Source organism: Sinocyclocheilus grahami, unplaced genomic scaffold (genome assembly GCF_001515645.1).
Source record: "Sinocyclocheilus grahami isolate Dianchi unplaced genomic scaffold, SAMN03320097.WGS_v1.1 scaffold5.1, whole genome shotgun sequence".
NCBI classification, from domain to species: domain Eukaryota; kingdom Metazoa; phylum Chordata; class Actinopteri; order Cypriniformes; family Cyprinidae; genus Sinocyclocheilus; species Sinocyclocheilus grahami.
In genome coordinates, this window is record NW_015505184.1 from 3,574,231 (window position 1) to 3,596,323 (window position 22,093).

Genomic DNA, 22,093 nt, shown 5'->3' on the forward strand with positions numbered 1-22,093 from the left:
TATTATCATTCTGAAGATGTTTATATATATATATATATAAAAAAAAAATTCCCTAATCTGTGAGCTTTCTCTCAGGTCCGTCCACTGAGCTCCCTGACAGAGCCAGTTGAGGAAAAAAGGCTGCATAACGTGACTAACACCTTGCGGTTCCGAGTATGCCACAGTTGAGGCAACTATTATGAACTTAAAAAAAAAAAAAAAAAAACCTGTGACCAAACCTAACCAAAAGTGGAAACCAGCAAACCATTTAAATGAAAGTGACCAACCTTAACCAACAACATAGAGAAATCTCCTCAAGATTTAGCCATTAATGAAGCATCTATCAAAGTCTCGATTAGGCAATGGTAAGTCGCAACATCAAAACAGACCCTATTGCCCTCAAAAAGCCCCAATACAAGATAATCACGACCCTAAAGTATGAGGACCGTGTCAAAGGGAAGGAGAATAGAATAGCAGATGCCCTTCATCCTTGTTCGGGCCAGTCAAAGGTGTAGGTCCGTTTTCTCGGACAACACAACACAATGTCCTGAAACACATGCAGTGCTTTCAGAGAAGACTATAAGGCTTCAAAGTAAAGAGTTGTACATAGATCAAAGGCAAAGTCCATCCAAACTCGAAGCTCGTGCAGATAACTTTACTTACAAGATACAAACGGTTGAATTTTGGGAGAGCGCCCCTAACCCCCGAGCCAAACAAGAAGAAAAGACAGAGGAAGATCGGGGTGAAGAGGGCAAATCGTGAAGTGGTTCTGCATAGTCTGTTCATAAACATTTGTCCTCTCCTTTCTTTTTTACATGCTTCCTCTTGCAAAAAATGTATTACAAAAAAAATAAAAGAGGATACAAATAAAACCGTAAATCAGAAATGTACACAGGAGCACCTGAGAAATATTTCTGAAGTCTTTCCTCTTACGGTCGTCACATTCCCAGCCCAACAAATTCAAGTATCCCAAAAGAAAAACAGTTATCATAAATAATTATAACTTTACAATTTTTTGAATTGACACTTTCATATTTACAATATCTTAAATGCTTATGCTACTATTTTTTTCTGTTTTGTTTCTTTAAGTGATTCCCTGAGAACGGAGTTGAGCATCTCTCTTCTCGTTTTCCTTCAGATGGAAGCCGCGGAGTGCATTCTAAGTGTTCGGATCCACTGGGGCACTTGTGGAGGGCGGAGGTCATGGAATGTGGAAGATATTATGGTACAGTTTAAAGCCAGCTAATTCCTCGCTCTGCCAATATAGCTGTTTTTGTCCAATGCATCTATACAATTCACCTAATTTGTACACAGTAAGTAATTGCTGATCCGAATGCGTCGTGTAGGGGGTGGAATTTAATGAAGTGCTAGTACATATATATTATTACTGCTACTCAATCTCACACAAGTCTTTTTGTTTCTCCACTGAGAGGTAACAGAGAAACATATGGCTGATATTGATGGGTAAATATCTCTGTTTCGTTCAAACTCAGCAAGACCAGGAAACAGCACGGAAGGACCGAGCACACAGTTGAATTTTCGAACAGAGATAAAGATGAGCCGACAGAAACAAACACAGGAGAGAGGGGAGGGCTCATGTCTTGTGGCTCGCTTGAGTCGTGGTTAGGAGGTTCGGCAGAGTGTAAGTTTGAGGTGGTGTGCCCGTCTCACTCTTAAAATCAGGCCTTTTCCAAAGAGAGAGAGAGAGAGAGAGAGAGAGAGAGAGAGAGAGAGGTATGAAAATAACACTGTGTGCGAGTGTTTCAGGAATGACCATTTTGATTCGAGTGTTCAAGCCCCTTCCAAAACCAACCAAACGCCTCCCCCACGCTCAAAACTTACCACAATAATCATTTGGTTTCTCTTTATGTGCCACTTTTACATTTTTATCACAATATCTTGATTAAACGAAATCAAGAATGAGCCAAAACTAAAACATAAATTCTTCTCCCCTCCACAGGTTCGACCTGGTAGAATAACTTAGTGAACGGAAATTGTTCACAATAAAAAAAAAAACGAGACGAAAACAGATCAAAACAAAACTTAAAATTTCACCAAAGATGACCAAAAAAAAAAGGAAGAATAAAATAATGCCTTAAATAAATGAAGAATGAAAGAAGAACGACTTCCCCGCAATCAACCGAAACGTTCCCGTACCAACATCATGAGTTTCTTCTTGCCCTTATAGATCTGTTTGAGGTTGTCTATAAATTGGGCGAACTGAATGTGGCCGTCTTGGGCCAAAAGGAAGGTCTCTCGTGCCTTACTCAGGAACTCGATGAACTCTCCGTAGTGGCGCGGGCTGATGTGCGTGAGGCGGGAGTGGGTGGTGTTGATGTAGGCGCTGATCGTGGCGTCCAGTAGCTGTCTCAATGGGGCTTTGTCAGTGCTCATAAGCTTGCCCGAGTTACGTCTGCCAGGGATGCCGGCCAGGCCGGGGGCCGTCATTGTGCAGCGCCGCAAAATGTCCGAGAGCACCGTGGCGCAGTGAACGCTCTTGACCACCAGAGGGATGATGGCGGCCAGCTCGTTCTTGCCCAGCGAGTGGCTGAGAGCACAAGCCCACAGCACATCGTTGATGGCCGGATGCGTGTCTTGGTTGTAGGCCAGGTTCAAGTGGGTCATGGCGAGAGACGCCAGTTTGAAGGCTCGAAGGGGGTAGCCGCGGTGCTCCATGTAGCGGGCGATGGTGAAGAGCTGAGAGTAGGTCATGCCCGTGGAGGCGGCGTCGATGACTATCTGGTAAGCCGTCTCGAAGGCGATGTGGTCCTTCTCACAGAGGGTGAGGGCGGACAGGGCGCAGTTTTGGGGGTCCTTCATGGCGCACTGCAGGGCCAGGGTGCGCGCGCAGCTGGCCAGCTCCTCCCGCTGTGGGTAGTCGAGGCTCAGGCGCAGGATGGTGTTGTGGGACATCACTGTGGCTGCCACTATGCTGGTCGCTTCGGTGGGGGTGAAGAGAGTGTACCAGCTCTGCAATATGCTAACCAAAGCTCTCATGCCTGCAATGAGACAAAAGAATCAATCAGAACAAGTTTTGCTTGTGCTTCTACATGCATTTATAATCTACCCAAGCCATTCAACTTATCTCCAATTTCAGGGAAACAATCAAGTGTTTGAAGGATTAAATACACATTGGGCGTCACCCAAGTCTGTTGGAGCATGCGCAGAGGTCAACCGTAGTCTGATTAATGTGCATACATGCTGGACAAAGCTGAGCTACAGTCGCATTATTTAGGTCAGTTAGTTTGAGTTTGACAAAATGGATTTCAGTCAAACTGCAGGGTTTACATGACATTTTAAAAATATAAAACTATTAAAGTGCATGTCAGTGTCTTAAATGAAATGGGTTTTAATTTAAACCTGGCAGGAAAAAAATAATAATAATAATTTTTAAAAAATCAGTTTGATACAGACCGACTTCAGTAGCACATGTGACTAACCAACGAACCATCTCCCGCCGCCTCCAGTTGAGTGTGGAAAGAGTCATCCTCATCACCTGCAGAGAAATGTCATATTGCATTAGACACACAAAAGATTAGTGTACTGGAACTAATACACAGAGTGTACATAAAAACACTGAAAACTATTCAAAAAGGCCATTATATAAAATTAAACCGTAATTAAATTGTAATGATATTTCACAATATTACTGAATCTTTACTGTATCAAATAAATGCAGTCTTGATGAATGAGAAACTTATGTCAAAAGCATATTTCTGAAAAATGTTACCAAGCCCAAACTTTTTTTCTCTTTTTTATTGTCAAAAATGTAAACACACATGCTCATTAAGTTAAACATCAGAGTGCCAAAAAAGGTTTATATGCAGATAAACAGAGAACAATGGGGCAAAAAAAATCTCACTCTGGGCTCACTGAAAAATTTAGGGTGACCTTAACTTAAATACAACATGCATACTTGGTGTAGGATCATGCATGTGAACACACTCACTGATGAACAAAATAAACCAGACACCACATAAGGATACATTTAGATTTACCTGAAGGCCGAGCTCTAGCGCTACATTGAGCAGTGTGATGTCAGGAGGGTTATCTGCAGGAGTAGCGATCTTAAAGGCATCCTGGGCCAGTTTGAAGATGAGAGAAGAGGAGTGGATGTGCTTCTGAATGGCCTCCAAAACAGTCCGCAATCTCAACATGTCACCTAAGACACAACACAGAATTCTCTTAGCTAAACACAGGCACAGCACATAAAAGTTTGTTTAAAGTGAACCTCACATGACTTGTGGGGAGCGATCGTGTGTGTAGCGCTCACCCTTAGCAGCAGTAAGCATGGTGGAGGCCAGTTCACACTGCTGAGACTCCAGGTGGCCCAGTGTGAACCAGCGTGGATATCTGCTGGGTACTATGGAGATGCCATGGTGAGGGTGTCCTATGTCACCTGAGGGAGCCGTGGACTCCAGCACTGGAAGCCTGCAGCGAACATGATTATTCTGGATTAGTCACACATATAAGACTCTAGTTATTCACATAGCCTATAACAAGACTGATATATAAGCTTAACACTTTTTTCCATTTTTTTTCTGTTGCTATGCACTGTTTTCTATAGTCTTTCTCTACTCAGTTTACCCAGACATGATTAGCAGAATACTGTGTGCTATTTTCTGCTAGCACTGTCTGACGGCAAGTGATTAGAAATAGCGTTCTACACTCTGCTACTCCTGCCTGAGTGAACATTAGACCACACCACCAGCTCAGACTCACAGAAGGTGCACAGAGGGAGCAGTGCTATTGATTGTGTATTAGTGAGGACTGTGATGAGCTAGACTCGGATAATGATGCCTCAGTGCAGATATACAGTAATAAGGTCCCACAGAGGGTTTATATGGCTGGAGTCAGTATCGGTAACACATCATGTTGAGATTCAGTCTAATGTGAGGAAATGTGCTCAATAAATAAAGGTGAAAACAATGCACACATTTCACATGAACATGAAAAACATGACAAAAAATATCCAACACTCTTGCAAGTTGCTGCATGATGGTGACTTATAAATGAAAGTTTTCTTCACAGTTTTGACGTACACTACTGTTGAAAGTAGTACTGTTTAGGTTAGTATGTTCTTTTTAAGAAATAAACTTTAATTCAGCAATGATGCACTAAATTGCTCAAAACTAACACTTTTCAACATTGATGAAAATAAGAGCAGCAAATCAGCATATTAGAATGATTTCTAAAGGATCATGTGACACTATGCCCAGTGAGTAATGGCTGCTGAAAATTCAGCTTCAACATCGCAGAAATAAATTACATTTTACAATTGATTAAAATAGATAAAAAGTTATTTGAAATTGTGATAATACTTCACAATAATAATGTTTAACTGTATGTTTTATCAAACATATACAGCCTTGGTGAGCATAAGAGACTTTTAAAACATAAAACAAATCTTCCTTTGAAAGAGGAAGTTTGTGTGGGGCATTACAAAGGGCTCATCCCATTTTTTTTTTAAAGGAAAAAATAAAAATAAACTTCAGAATTTATTGCTATGCGGGTGTTTTAGGGGGAGGGACATTCTCATCCTAGAGAGAATCTGATTGGACATCAGTACATCACGAGTCGACATCCTGTTTTGGTCTGTTTTCCCACATAAGACTGAATTTTGTGAAAAAAGCGCTAAAAGTGAATTTTGCTAACAATTAGGATATTAGCATATATAAACCCCATAGATAATACACATGGACTTTGGATGGAGAGAAATAGAGTCTCACCTCATTGCACGAAGGCCCAGTTTGTACGCCAGGTCTGTGTCGTGTGGCAGGAGGGCGGTGAAGAGGTACTTGGCAAACGTGTGCATGGGAACGCTTTCTCTATGGATGATCTCCCCCAGACCACTGAAGGGACCACCTGGACATACGGAGAGAGACAGAGAACAGCACATCAGAACTGCGCTGTCCATCATATCAGATTGCAGGGTTGAGTCAGGCTTGATGGACAGGAGGCTGGGTGAGTCAGTGAGGGCACACACAGCAAGTGAGAGAGAAATCGGAGTGGAGCGTATCGCTGGAATGCCTGGGGAGGATGATAAGAAGACAAACAGGCGGCGAGGCCTCATGGGCTTTGACAGAGTCTGTCCTCCCTAGTAGCAGCGCAGATGTCTGCTCTAAGGTTACGCCGCGTGTCAGTGGGAGGCTCAGATACAGGGTGGCCTGTTTTGGGGAAGGGAGTTGGGGACACTGCAGAGGCTAGCCTGCAGATCTTTTTACAGGCATAGCGCTCCCTCGCTCTCACTCACACACACACACACACACACACACACACACACACACACATATATATATATATCTCTCCAGGCTAGAGATAGAGGAGGAAAAGATAAAAGTAGACAGCGATCCACATCGGGGAAAAAGGTTGTGGGAAAAGCAAGAGAACAGTAAGGGGAGGAAACAGCTCCACACAGGGAGGATAGGGCCTACAGGGTGATGACAAGAGCAAAAGGCTGAAAAGTAGACGTGATATTAAGAACAAAGAGTTTGTACCTTCTAAAAGGAGGATGGCTTGTTTGCGGAGTGTTTGAACTAATACGTCATCCAGCTCCATCTCTTGCAGCTTGGCCACGATCTGCTCCTCGTTCCGGCACACCTTGTCCTGGGCGTACAGGCCCTCGGGCATTAGCCGCTGCTGCCCCATACCCATCAGCGCCACCTCTAGCGCCAGCGCCAGGTACGACTCCCCTCCATCTGGACATCCCCACACCAGCACATGCTGGTACACTGGAGGCTTGGGCTCACCCGAATCTATTTGGACACAAAGTGCTGTTTGTCAATGTCAGTTTACAGCTTGTTGCACATGTTCTTTTTGTAAAAAAAAAAGCAATAAACAACAATTTTAGGAAATAAGGCAAGCACATATAGACTACCACTCAAAAGTTTGGGGACGGTACGATTTTTAAAATGTTAAAATGAAAAGTATTTTATGCTCACTAAGGCTGTATTTATCTGAACAAATGTACATATGTAATATTAAGAAATAGAACATTTTGACTACATTTGTACTCTTACTACAAAAAAGTTTTTAATTTCAGATTGTATTTATTTTAAAATATAATTTATTCCTGAGATGGCAAAGCTGAATTTTCAGTGTCTTCAGTGTCACATGATTCTTCAGAAATCATTCTAATATGCTGATTTGGTGGTCAAGTAACATTCCTTAACAGTGTTGAAAAATGAGCTGCTTAATATTTTTGATACTTTTTTCAGGATTCTTTGATGAATAGTGGGTTCAAAAGAACAGTATTTATTTGAAATTGTTGTAACAATTAAAAAAAAATAGCTGTTACATCTTTTAATAAAAGTATTTATTTCAAAAATAAATAAATAAAATCTCTTACTGACCCCAATCTTAGGTAACATATAAAAACACCACAGACTGTATCAGTCATCTGTATCAGTGTCTAAGGATATCTGTACCAAAACTGAGGAAAAACACCATCTGTTTGGTAAGAATTTAGACCCTCATCCCCAACTCACTTAAATCCCCTGGCAAATTTATCCTGTTGGCCAATTCTGTCTGTACAGTGGGCAACAGACAAGGATCAATGGGTTCACCGCCATCTTGCTACACTGGAAAACAACATCTCTACTGGTATCTCACAATCATCCCCCACAAAACAATTTGACCAAGTTACGTGTGTCCTATCCAGTGCTTTGGTTTACAGTAAACCACCTAAATATTAAAGCAGAGGGGTTAGAGGGAGCATTGTTTTGGCTTTCCACACTGCTGCCGCCGCCGCTACAGCTGCTGTTGCTGGTCCTGCTAAGCTAAGATCCTGACCTTCGGACGTTCTGATTGGATAAAACCAAGAGTCCGCCCCCATCCCAGCACATGCCAGATGTTTCCAACTGTGCAACAGAGTCAAACAAAGAGCTATGCTCTCTAGCACACATACAAACATACAGTGTAATGCACAACAGGCGCACACACAAGCCAACACGACCGCTACAGCGCCGTGGCCAAAAGGGAGAGCTATGACGGGACACACAGATATGCACAAACTCTTCCAAGTCACAGTACCATTTGCCAGTATTATTCAGGCACACAATGCCTCTCTGTGGGTTCCTCACTACAGGAATACAATGGCCGACACTTTCCATTGGCCTGAGCTGGGAGGGATGTATGGAATGCAAATGCTGATTGATTTTATACGTTTTACACCACTGAGTGGGCAGAATGACCTTTCTGACACAATAGCACCCCTTAACACTGCTCAGAAAAGGAGGGCAATTGTAAAGAGTGAGGAGATGGGGATCCAGCAGACTGAATGAAGCTCTCAAAGACACAGGCCAGTTGCTGAGCGAGGAATCAAATAATGCCCAAGGCGTCTCGGAGAGTCAGGACAGAAGCCCAATGACAGCCTATAATTGTGTACCTCCAGTATCCATGGTATTGTCATCCTCCACTCGACACGTCTCTGTGAGGGTGGCGAAAAGGCAGCCAATGGGGTCGAGGGGGTGGCCCACCCAGCCCTCCAGATTGGTGGTGTTGGTCATTCCCCTCTGCAGCAGTTCTGAGGACACAACGGGAGATATGTACTTGTATTAGGAACATATGCATCAACATGTCAATACTTAAATTACTATGAAACAAGCACTCTTTTTAATTTTAAAAGCACACATGGCTGTTCATAAAATTTCTGTAAAAAAATTAAGAGTCCTGCAGTTTTCTTTTAATGTCTACATATACACGTAGAAATGGTCACTATCGAAAAGATAAGGCTTCTGATTAACAATAATGAATTCGTCATGAGCATTTGGAGTAAGGCCGTATGTTATGCAAAGCAGATCAATGTGTGTTACCTTTCTTCTGATGCTTGTATATGTCTAATTGTCGTTGCTGTTGGAGCCGGAGGGTGTTGATTATGGCAACAGCCAGTCGCAAGGCTTCTCTGGGGTAACCATGGGAACGCAGGGCATCCACCCTGGCGCATGCTGTAGGCACATGATCTGGAACGAGTCACGTGATACAGTATAAACATGGTGGGGCTCCTTTCAGATGGGACGGTTTCAATTTCAGACAAAATTGTAATGGAAGCTCATGCAGAAGTGAAATCAGACAGATTACGACACAGCAGGAAGTGTCTTACTGAGAGTGACAGTTCCACTTTTAGACTTAAGGTCCTGTCACACCAAGAAGGAGAACTATAAGTGATAACTATATTGGTGTCCACACCAACCCACAGTAACATTGTTTATTTTAAAGGGCTAGTTCACCATAAAATGAAAATTCTGTCATTAATTACTCACCCTCATGTCGTTCCAAACCGGTAAGACCTTCGTTCATCTTTGGAACACAAATTAAGATATTTATCATCAAATCTGAGAGCTCGCTGACCCTCCATAGACAGCAATGCAACTGAAATGTTCCCAGATCCAGAAATGTAGCAAGGACAACAGTAAAATATTCCACGTGACATCAGTGGTTCAACCGTAATTTTTTTATTTTTCAGCATATGCGCGCTGTCAACTGAATGTGAACAACGCTGATTTACGCTGATTACGTTCTGGGGTATGCTCCAAATGGTGGAAGATGGTAACTCGGGGAGAGGAATTGCTGATTAAATTATGTTATTATTGTTTTCTTTCCACACAAAAAGTATTCTCGTAGCTTCGTAAAATTACAGTCGAACCACTGATGTCACAAGGACTATTTTACAGATTTCCTTGCTACGTTTCTGGATTTGGGAACATTGCAGTTGCATTGCTGTCTACGGAGGGTCAGAGAGTTCTCAGATGTTATCAAAAATATCTTAATTTTTGTTCCGAAGATGAACGAAGGTCTTACGGGTTTGGAACGACATGAGGGTGAGTAATTAATGACAGAATTTTCATTTTTGGGTGAACTAACCCTTTAAGTGTGTGCTGCAGGTACGTCATCTGTTGATTTAAATGTTCAAGCTCATGTAGATTCTAAATGGCTGTCAATGTTTTTTTTGTTCTTCAGCTGGAAAAGTGATTGCAACGATATTGTATCTCTGTATCCTTACTGTTATAGCTGTGGTATGGACTTCCCTATTCTCATAGAATTAGAGTGATTATTAAAACTTTATAGTGGTGTGAATGTGTCTTTATTGTTCAGAGTCTGCTGTATAAAAAAAACTTGCATTGCCTGGCTGCTCTGAACAGAATCAACATGGACAAAGATAGCTTGAAATGCCTGAGAAGTATGTAAATACATACCTAGCCACAGTGGCAGGCCCTGGGGGTTGAAGAGCAGGCTCTCTCCCTCTCTCTGGTAGGCCGGGGACATGTAGAAGTCACTACTGATGATTCTCTGCAAGTGACTATCCTGCCAGTGCAGGTCACAGGCCTCCATTGCTCTCGTGAACACCGTTCTTCTAGGCCGGGCCAGTGAGTCTACGCAGAGTAAAACATAGTTATGTGAGCCACAGACATTGAGATAAGTGGATAATTTCAGGTTTGGATCAACTGATCGGAGGCTTACCCTGAGCCAGGTTGCTCTGTGGCAGAGCGTTGGTGATGTTGGGAAGCTCGCTGCCGTAATTGCCGTCCTCTAGAGGGCAGATGTCCATGTCTCCCCATTTCTTCAGCTGTCTCAGCCAGCCGCTCTTCTCTTCACTTTTACAGTGCGGGTTCAGCACGATACACACCCACAACGCACCTGCAAACCCACAGCACAGAGTCGTCTTTATAACTGAAGTGTGGCTTATAAATGAGCGAGGGAGAAACTAGAAAGGTAAAATGAGCATAAAAGGATAACGAAAGGAGATTTTAGGTTGCCACTTTTCCCATTTTTATACACTTTTTAACTGGTTTAGCTTTGAACGCAGCTTTTGATTTGCTCCTAAATGTGAAATGGAAAATCGGCGCATTTAATAGATGAGGCGCATCAATGTCAAACACTGGCAGAGGGGAGCATATGAAATTTGGCAGGTGTAGGGTTGTCTGGTGGGCTCGAGTAACTGGCGATGCCTTTTTGTATCTAGGTAACAGATGGCTGGCCTGTGTCTTTTTCCATTGCAGTCATGTACACGCAGCCCTGATTGGCCAAATTGCTGAGCTCCGGCCAATCAGAGTGGCTGTCAACTAAAACACTGAACTGTCTTGCACATTTATTAAACGCTCCGGTCACAGTGATGCGCCTGCTCTTGCAAAAATCATAATGCATGGTCAACCTTGGCAGGTGCGCTTTGTTTACAGCTACAACCATTTCGAAGGAAAAGGAAGCCAGAGATGCAGCGCTCAAATGAGCCTCTTCAGGATGTGCTCTCATCAACCTCTTTAAATGGCCCGATCAATAGGAGACAGCTTTAAAGCTAATTGATCTTGGCCCTTTCATGCTATCCCGACAGAGATGGTCCTCTGCATGTGCCGCAGTCATGCGCTGATCCACTTGCCCTGACTGAACTGCTGCAGGTCAGACGGTGCACATGCACGAATGTGCTTAAGGCTAAGGATATTGAACCAAGGACCAAAAGAGTAAGTACTAATGATTAAGGTTTACAGAAGAGGGATGAGGTTGTATACGAAATACGAAATTGGGCTAATTGTGCTACGCTACTCAAAAAAATGTGATTCGGCCTAGTAGGACACTTTACTGGGTCATCATGTGTTGCTGATAAAGGAACCGCATCCTATTAAACAGCCATAGGCCAAACCTTATATCTAACCCCTAAAATCTCTCATTGGTTGATGAGAATGTTGTTCCAGGACAAACAAGAATTGAGTGAATTGAGAAAAACATGTGAATTGAGAAACATGCCATACAAGTTAAGAAGAAAAAAACTCACCCAGCTCGTCCCAGAGTTGTCGGCATTTGTCGGTCATGCCTGTGCCCTGTTGTCGCCACAGAGATAGACGTGGGTCAGCCATGAACTGCTCTGTGATAAGCGTGAGCATCCGCGCCCCGTTTGAGTCGCGCATCCTCAGCATTTCCCTCACCTGAACAAAAATCCTGGTTTAACCTCATGCATCACATATAGGACTAACACACACCTGTATCTATCAAAAATCAGCATCATATTTTGAAGAACAAAGCAAGTAATTAGTACATAAAGCATCTTATACAGCACAAGTGTTTTAGCTGAAAGGACTGTGAGATCAGGATGCTTATGTATGTGTTTGAGCACTATATTCAGCATCAATATCAAAGGCTGTAGTGCAGTCCTTCAAATCTTCAGATAGCAGACAGGTAAAGCAATGAACTGCGCTGGCTATTGAAAATAAGAGGCAGCTTGACATTTAATTAAAATACATTGATTTAAATGGGCCTCCTAGGATTTCATGGGCCCATAATTCACCATAATAGCACATTTCGCACACACACACACACACACACACACACTCACACAGAAAGCAAGAGTGTCTCACCTTGGCAAACATGGAGTTGAGCTGCTTGCCTGAGCCATAGTATCCTCCCTGAGAGAGGAACTGCTTGACCTGTTCCCTCACTTGCTCCTCGTCCAGGTGCCAGCAGTTCTCATCATCAATACTGGCCCCTGCTGTGGGATCTGGGGCCCCTGGGAGAAAAATACACCCGGTTAACTTTGGATACTTTCAGCAATAACACGTATCATTTATCTGTAGAAAAACAGAGTAGAAGCTTGGGTTACAAGCAGGGCTGCACGATAAATCGCATGCGATATTTAACGCGCATCTTGTCAGAAAAGCCAGTTCTGCGCCAAAACCATGTTCATATTCGCTTAATTTTTTGCGCAGCTCATCAGTGAACAACGGCTCTGTGTAGTTAATGCTGCTCAATGTGAAAGCCCGCGGCTGATGGAGATTTACCGCTGATTACAGAACCGGCTTTCTGAAAAGATGCGCGTTAAATATCGCATGCGATTTATCGTGCAGCCCTAGTTACAAGCTTATGCAATTCAACAATAGACAGAAAAAAATCTGCTTGTACACATTAACACTTTGAAAAACAGCAGTTCCTGAGCCTGCTTACTCTAAACCACAGCCGAAATCAATAATATCACTTCCTTTTGGCAGAATACCCTTTTTTTACCACTACAAACTGATAATACCACTGAGGTGAGTCAAATCATAGCTATCAAAGTTTGATTCTTAAAAGATTGCTTCCCATTGCCACTGTGATTTGCAAAAGAAAAAAAAGGTAGAAAAGTCAAATGCATTAGAGACAATCACTTTATCTGAGTAAGGTCTTACTGTATTTCCAATATTTCGATGCACTTTAGGTTTACAACCCCCCCCCCCCATTCCAGAACAAAACACATCAGCACATTCAGCCCTATTGAATTCCACTTAAAGACACCATGAAGCTGCTTCATATACAGACTGCATAGAGAGTTGATCTACCTATTGGCCCCCTTTGGGTCCCCCTGTGGGTATTAAACATACATAAATGCTATATATGGAAGTGGAACGGTTGATTTTGCATCGCTTGCACGTTTCCCTGTCCTTGGCATGTGTATTATGATAAGAAGATCCATCTTGAGTTAGAGATTAGCTCTTAAAAGGCTTGGGTGGACTTAGGGGAGCAATAATAACTTTCATACAGTAGATTATCATCAGTGTGTGACATAAGCATTGGAGTTATTTACTACGCACGTATCTACAATGTACAGGGTATCTATGGAGCCAACTGTGCTGGATATAAAGTGCTTTGAAATAAGAGCGCTTGTTGTAATGCTTTAGATTGCGGTAGACTGTAACCCTGTTCAGCATAATAGTAAATTATTAGTGTACTTAATGGCTACAATGGGCTAGTGAGGTGCAAACTGCTATAAACAGAAGGTGCTGTGTGTCCTTGTATAAGCAGGCCTCCAGCATAGGTGTCCATTGCACTTTTGATCCAACATCTTGGCAGGTTATCACATTCTGCACATTCCGGATTCAAAGTGTAGCCACTGATTAAACATTGATAAGAGGCTTCTGCCTGACCCCTTCATTCCTATTTAAAACAAGGTCAGAGGGCAAGAGGATGGACTTCCTGGTTTCAGAGGCTCCTTGGATAAACGATCAGGAAGTGGTGGTATTTATTTTTGCACAATGTGTTGAATAAAGCTTTCAAATGGGGGGAACTCTTTGGAACATTTGCCTGTGGAAAAGGAATAGTTGTCATGTGACTCTTTGTTTATGCTGCTCACCATGTACTTGGTTGATCTCAGAGTTGGAGGATAGGATTTCATCTGCCAGTTTTTGGGCAGTGGGCAGCACTTCCGTGTGGTGGGCTGTGATAAGGTACTGCACCAACTTTTGCAGCTGGTCTCTGTTCATCTGGAAGAGTGTCTCTGAGATGGGCAGCCGCAGTTTGACTTGCTCGGGTTTGCGGATGCGATATAAGGACAGTGCCACCACGTGCGCACAATAGAAGATGTCTCGGTTACCACAGCCGCATGTTACTGACGTGATCTTACAGCGGTCGAAGCTGATGGCTACCTTATGTGTCGTCTCTGGCTCGGATTGCGTTGCCGGCTCTGTGACTGTGCCACTGAGGTGAAAACCTGCATAGGAAGAAGCAGAGAGGGAAAAGCTGAAGTTAATAATGACATTTGATGTCATTTGAGTAGCATATGTCTCTCATTGGTCCTAAACAATTCTCTTGCTAACTGCGTGAACGTAAATGGAAGTCAAGATTGGTAACCAGGAATGGCTAAAGGCAAATTAGGTTGCTACCAAATCCACATCTGATTGTTTGACTGTACAACAGACTAGTTTTGTAGCTAGTGGTTACCAAACCGCAAGATATGTGAGATGCTATCCAACTGCAGAGTGCTATCTCCAAATCCTAGTAGATCATGCTACAGTAGAGCCCTATAGGAAATTGGCCCTTAAAATGTCATTAAAAATCCATAACTTTACTCAAAATTTCCAAAATATATGAAGATACCAGTCTAAAGCCTTTTTTGGAGATGATAACATTAGACGATTATTTGGTCTGCAACGTTCTAGAGAACCAAAGAACTAAAAGCATGAAGGAAGAAAGACCGTACGCATGTCTTTGTGGCCAATAGGATGGCTCATTCTTCACTTTGACTTAAATTATTAATAATGGAAGCCAAAGGAAGGGGGTGGGGGGGACTAGAATTACTGGATCACTCTAAACCATTGCAATAGAACCATTCATCACAATGCCCAGGAAACTACATGGGTTCAGAGATCATTTGAATCTCAAATCTCTATGCACGCTTACAAGTGACAGAATCAGGATCCCATGTATCCTTGCAGAGTCAACAGCTGAAATGATTCAAGGAACAGGCTGTCGACAGGAACAGGCAGGGCAAGTCTCATTTGTTACCACCCCATACACCCAGAAATGTGTCCAGCTGATGAATAAAGCCTCCGTGACCAGAACACACTGCACCAGAGCTAGAAGGTGTCTTTACATGTGCCCACATATATACACACATGTGCAGGGAAACAGACAACCGCACACATCACAATTAATTCTAGGGTTCGGCTGGTGCGACAGGGGTGCCTAATAAGCATGTGCAAAGTCGGCTGTTCCCTTGCCAAATCCCACAAAAGGCTTTTCCAGACGAGTTCTTCTGAGAAGTCGGCCCCCTCCTCAGCCCCGAGATTTTGGAGAAAAGAAATCCGACGTCCAATTTACTGCCAAACCCTTTCAGGCACAGCCAACACAACAGAGCCATCTGATTAAGGGGAGTTTATGGTGATGTCTGTTTTCATTTTGATAAAAGACAGAAAAGGAGAGGGAGTGCCCCTATGTGTTGCAAATTACTTTTGGCACAATGCGGTGTTCAAAGTGAATTTGGTTAGAGAGACAAATGTCCACAGGAGTGTGTAAGAAGGGAGTGCATTTGTAAGGTTAATTTTTCTTTTAAGGACTACGGCAAGAATGATCAAACCGTGCGTTTTCGTCGTGCCACAACTGGCATTTCTTTATGAAGCTAGCGCAGCTCTGCGGCATCGATTGCAAGCGTGCTATAAGACTGATCCTTTTTGCAAAACATGACGTATAGAAGGGTTTTATGGTAATTTTTTTTTTTTGCAAAAACTTCAAACGTGTTAGGCCTAATACACGTTTGCAAGGCAAACAATGGATCATCTTGCCTACCATAACATATGCAAAGACTGAATTGTTTTACATTTCAAAAATGTCCCAGGCAATGAGGGCGCCTTCATGTGAACCTTTGCATTATCAGATCATGCATTATCTTGGACTGGAAAAACTACAGATGAGACTAAACAGGCCTGAATTTGAACTGGCTATCACCATCAGTTTGCTTGATCTTTCCAACGGCCGAGCCGCATTAGTCACATGAAGGACACATCCCACCCAGTATCAAATGGAGCCGAGCGAGCCTCCCTACAATGATAATGTTTAACGGTAATGGTGGCTGAAATAAGTACATTTCCCAGCTGCTTTTAAGAGGAGTCATTCGGCTGTCCTGTGCTGTCCGAGTCCACTCCTCCTGTGTGTCATCTTTTATCAGATACAGAATTGGCTTTTGCAGAGGGATGACTTGGGGCTTTTATGTTCATAATAAGAAGTAAGAGACAGAAAAACAGGGAAATATAAAACCGAGAGAATAAGAGTCTCATTCATGTCCAGAGTACAAATAGTCACACTTATACACTGAAATTTAATGCTCACATTTCAGGTTGTGTTTAAATATTGTAATAGTACCAATAATAATAACAACAACAATAGCTTTAGTAAGCACAGCTATTACAAAATGTGCTGATCAGTGACAGTAGATTTCTGAACGACGTGTGTTAGGATCGGCCATGACGGGCATCTATGACATGGTCCGTCGGTGAGGTTATGGAAAAGCAGATAAGCCCATAGGCTCATGTGACAAGGGTTGCATTGAAGAGAGCATGCATCTGCTACTGATGGACATGAAGAGCCCTCCTTGTCTTTTTATTATCTCTCTCATATCGCTAGCTCCCCACCCACCCTCCCTCTCCACCAGGCCTTTTGTAGCTCAGATGCAGCACTGAAAGCTGCTCCACCATGCTCTCCACAACTGCTCTTTTCAGGCTAACCTCCATCATGGTGTGAACATAGATCGGACCCTCCCCCCATCTCTAGAGGCTTTTTGAACATTTTCTACCTGGGTGAGAGGAAGGGGGACGAGAGAGAAAGATGAACTGTGCTGGGAAATGGAGCGAGGATGGATGTCATAAGCAGATGGAGTGCTGTTGTCAGTCAAAATGAGCCATGCAACGTCATCTAGAAGAAATAATGACACTGCTGTAGTTAATATCAGTCATTCTGACCACACAAAGAAACTATTGAGCGTGTCTGCTGTGTCCGCACCAGGCACAACAGATGATTTCGTCATTTTTCAGAGGCCTGCTAAATTGTTTAAGGTTTAAGGTCCATTCACACCAATGGTACAGAAGGTTTAAGGTCCATTAAGGTTCTGGTACAGAAGGTTTAAGGTCCATTCACACAAAGAACAATAACTTTAACCATAACTATATTAGCGTTAGGGTTGTGACGGTGAGAAAATTTCCCCACCGGTTAATCGACGTGTAACAACACCGATAATACTGGTATCACAGTGGGGTGGGGGGTTCCTTCTTTTTCTCGCTTTCCTTCACTTTTAAATAGCTTGTAAAGGCTGGGTGCGCATTTTACTTTCACTTTAAAATTAGTGGCAATTCGGTAGCAATTCAAGCAACAACAAAATACAACGTCAAACTCACTTAGCCTATATAAAAATCATAGACCTTTTATTAACAAAACAAATAAAAATACACCATGCTATAGGCTATGCCTAATATAAAATAACAAATAACTTGAACAAAGTTAAAAACTACAGAACTGAAAATCAGCAAACACTGTTGAACCAAATAAATAAGAAACGTAGAACGTTTATTAGCAAAGCAAATAAGAAAGCTTGGAGGCACGGCATACACCTTGATGTCAAAAAATAAATTACACAAAGTCTAAATAAAATAAAAATCAGCAAACATTGTGGAACCAATTAAATAAGAAAGAAATGTTTAAAAAAAACTTCCAAAATCACCTTAGATAAAAGGCAGAAGTCAACAGGCTTTTCAAAATCCAAAATATTGTCAAACAGGTGCTTTTGCATTTCGTTTAGAAATTTAATCATCCACTATCATCTTGTCTCTCTCACCTCACTCTTCTTGTCGGTCAGCTCGACTCACTTCATGTGATAAATGAAATCTGATCTGTGATGCGACTGTCATTCGGCATGCTGCATTGAGCAGCCGATTTCAGTTTTTAATTGTAGTGTCTGTTGTCTAACTGAACTAAATGATTTTTATTACTATAAAATCAAAACGACGGTGATGGGCAGTGCCGCGGTGGGCAAGTGACGTAACCGGTGTTTCGGCTTAACACCGGAATCACCGCCAACTATCGCAGCAAGCCTAACTAGCGTCCATACCAACGCACGTTAAAACAATTTTATTTGTTTATTAAGTGTGTGCTACAGTTATGTTGTCTGTTGGTTTAAATGCTCATTCTTTAACGTCAGGTGGATTCTGATTGGCTGTCAATGTTCTTCTGTGATGTTATTGTTATAGTTAAGGTGTAGGCCTAGATATTGCTATTCTCATAGAATTGAAACGATTATTATAAGATGGAAGAGGTTTTTTTATGTCATATCACCACCAAAGTTTACTTTAAATAGCAATAACAGAATAGCCTAAAAAAACAATGACAAACAATAGCCAAACTCTTAGCAACGTGAACTTTAAACTGCCAGCAAAGGAAACTAGGTAAGTGACAAAGTAGAAGAAACTAGAACATCAAACCAAACTCTAACGGCAGAAAAAGTGCTAAAAACAGATGTGCTTCCTTTGATCACGCATGAGATGCAAACAAAAACCTTCACTTCAAATGGATGTTCTTACACATTTAGACAATAAAACAGAGTTTGGGTGAAGTATGCGAGTACCGCATCTCTGGGAAAGGATTGCGGGCTTCTGTGTCACCGTCCATATGACAGGAGACTATTTTCTCTCAGGAAACTACCACAAATTGGTCCGCCTCTAATCGCGGCGCCAAGCTTCGTGGCATCATCACGACACAACAGAGTCAGCCGGCCAAGTTACGATTCTCTGTGTATGTGTAACAGTCAAAATTAATCCGCTGGCGATGCCTGCTAATGCACACTCATCCAGCCTGGGCTTTAGGAGTCATTTTAGTCACTGAGCTCCAATGGCCATCTGTTGGGGAGGGAGGCGTATTGGGGAGCTCACACCGCTGCAATGGCCACTGATCAGGGAACAGGAGAGGAGTCCCCCTCTTTCATTCATTTACTCGTAGCCTCACTCTATCCACGCCATCTGCCACCCCTCTGACACGCCCACTCGAGAGCTTTTCAGCCAATCACGGCCGAGTCCCCACACACTCTTAAACCATTAACATCTAATCAGCCGTGGAGGCCAAACGGGGTCCTGTATGGTAGGCACCGGGCCAACGCCGCATGCACTAGAGCCTCCCCCCTCCCGCCCTTTCCCTCCATCTTCCATCTGTCCCAGCAGCAATATGGTTAACATATCAGCATCAGCATCCTAGCTCCCCCCACCCATATATCTGCACACAACAGACATGCATATGCACAGGCACACACATTCAGAGGCTTCTATCTGCCCTGATAAAGGTTTGATTGATTCATTTGTGATGTCCCTCAAACAGCAGCTTCCCCGAGTCATTTGTCACGATCACACATAATTGATTTCTGATCCACCGAATTGTGAAGCTCGAGAAAGAGGCACGCAGGGCTCAATCAGCGTCCCTTTCAGCGGGCTAGCGCCGAGCAGCAGGTCTGACATCCATGGAAATAGCAGATAAGACCCGGAGAGGAGTATGTGGTCTCCATTAGACCAAGCCATGTGCATTGTGAGTGAATTGAAGGGGGGAAATTAAAGCTGGGCTAATCATACAGCGCCGGGTAGTTCAAAACCAACAATTTAGCATCTGATGCAAACTAGGCCCGGCTGAAGAGCATTTATTCTCGGATAATTCACCCGGCGAAGGCTAAAAACAAGCCGGAGAGGCGGATGAATTTGAAGGCGAATGGGGCGAAAAGGAGGAGATGAATTGCACTTTTGGACAGGCCGTAAGCACAACCAGATGTCCTGCTTGAGATAAAAGCAGATGCACTTGAAGTGAAACCGTGCGGTGTGGAAAGAGAGGCGGGGGATATCCTTTCATTGTTATTTCTGTTTAAGGTTTTCTTCTATTGCATCTAAAAAAGCAAGCTGAATATGCATACGTTTTCATTCGCCTTCTCAATAGGGAAAGCATGCTTCTCCAAAACAGTGTGCGGTACGCCGAGCGCACAACATTGTAATTCTTGAGCTGTTCTTGTCTTTGTGCAGATGCTATAAAAGAAAGCAAATATGCCTCACAAACACGTGATGCACAAAAGAATGACACTCAAAGACAATGTTGCGTTTTCTTTTGCTAGATGGATTGAAAAGATGATCAAACAATGCCTGTCTCATGCGAAACAAGCCATTTTATTAAACTACAGTCAGTATCAAGTCTCATCCAGACACTGTGCATGAAGAGAAAGCAGAGTTCTGGTATTGTTTTGTGGGCAGTCTGCATGTATAAGACAATCTGACAGCTAGGAAAGGTCACCGGCCTGCACATTCCCTGATCACTGATGGATTGTTTGTGAACAGCCAACCACCATCAGTCCTTGTGCATCAGCATGTGCCCTCCAAGACTTTCTGTGGCACTTTGGCCTTTTACCGCTCATTTCCCTAAACGCAGACTTGGTTGTGTTTAATATGCGAACATGTACAAACCATCTGCTGGCCTGCAATTGCTCTTTTGAGCTCTCTCTCACACTAGAAGCATAGCCTGCACTGATAGATAATGCTTTAAGAAGCTTATATTTCATGACTCATCCATTCAAAAAAAAAATAAAAAAATCCCCAATCAATACTAGAAAAGGAAAGAAAACCGATTGACCGAGGAAACGGCTTTGCGTGTAACTCGTGAAGGCCTCACAGCGTCAAGACTCTCTTCTGCTGTCCCACGGCATTCCATCTTAAACCGTTTCCTATGAGGAGGCATGACTTCAGTTTGCCCTGCAGCTGTAAAAGCAGTATCAGATAAAAGATGCAAAAAAAACTTCTGAGGGCCAATAAGCTCACATCTGTTGTGTGCTTTGTGTTTTCATCTACAAGGTAAGAAAATGTCAATATGTACTCTGGGCTTGTCCCAGCAGCAATGCCTGCATTTCCTTCCTGTCCTGCTGCCTTCTAAACTGAACTATTCTTCCCTCTCTCTCTCATATAAAGCAGGGATGCAATGATATTTCAGACAAAAATGTGAACAAAAATCCTTAACACCTAACAGTGGAACAGGAAAAATGGAAAACCATTTCATATTTGTGTTTCCTAGTTGTACAAGTCCCTATAATCTGAAGCGATCACTCTCTTGATTTTGCATATTAATAAAGAATATTTTCCCATGTGAGGCCATTCAGTGCAACATCTCATCTAATACATGAGAAGACTGTCTCTCATTTGAGAAGACAAAAAACTGTTACTTAACAACCTGCCAACTTTCCTGAAAAAAGCCTGCATATTCCTAACAAGATTTATAGTGATTTTATTAGCCAAAACTCCTTTGTTACATCGATTTGAGTTTTAAAAAAAATTATACAATACCTTTTAAAAAGTTGTAGATGCTATTTGTAAGGCTGCCTGAACGAAGAACAAGTGAAAAGTGAAACTATAATACTAACAAGTGAAACTATAGTAATACAAACAGAATTTGTTTCATTATTCCAAACAAAGTAAGTGTTAAATTAGCGTGTAAGGCTTCACAAATTTTGGTTTCAGCCAAGAATTATCATTTCAATGTACTGCTAATAAAGAGGCCTTAATTGTGCTGAGAAAACCAAACTATATTATCTTTTGAGTTTTCCATTAAATAGTGTGAAAACTCCACTTCCAATCAGCCCCTCCCTACAATTTCCTGCAGAAAATTCTCATCAAACCAAACTAAGCATATGGACAAGGACAAAAAACAAGGGAGGGGGAATGCATACACAATGGAATCGTTCCCAACAAGCCCTTCCAGCTTAGCTTTTGCATGCATTACGATGATGAGACCCTGAAGGTGTGCACAGCTAAGGAATCAGCTGAGGCAGCAATGGCGGCATCTCTAATTACAAACGCTCATCCTCCAACTATCCCCCCAC

The 22,093-nt window shown here is 42.6% G+C and overlaps 1 protein-coding gene across 1 annotated transcript in view; it reads right to left on the reverse strand.

Annotated features, from left to right (window-relative positions):
- LOC107584626 (zinc finger SWIM domain-containing protein 5-like) overlaps nt 1–22,093 on the reverse strand; it is a 45,917-nt gene continuing 23,824 nt past the window's right edge. The window contains exons 2-14 of the mRNA XM_016271340.1: nt 14,069–14,425; nt 12,324–12,472; nt 11,744–11,894; nt 10,438–10,614; nt 10,173–10,349; nt 8,793–8,939; nt 8,366–8,503; nt 6,477–6,734; nt 5,709–5,844; nt 4,253–4,410; nt 3,978–4,141; nt 3,394–3,475; nt 1–2,978 (exon numbers count right to left, since the gene is read on the reverse strand). Coding sequence (XP_016126826.1) covers nt 2,116–2,978; nt 3,394–3,475; nt 3,978–4,141; nt 4,253–4,410; nt 5,709–5,844; nt 6,477–6,734; nt 8,366–8,503; nt 8,793–8,939; nt 10,173–10,349; nt 10,438–10,614; nt 11,744–11,894; nt 12,324–12,472; nt 14,069–14,425 — 2,957 coding nt within the window. The 3' untranslated portion in view covers nt 1–2,115. The remainder of the gene's footprint in view (nt 2,979–3,393; nt 3,476–3,977; nt 4,142–4,252; nt 4,411–5,708; nt 5,845–6,476; nt 6,735–8,365; nt 8,504–8,792; nt 8,940–10,172; nt 10,350–10,437; nt 10,615–11,743; nt 11,895–12,323; nt 12,473–14,068; nt 14,426–22,093) is intronic.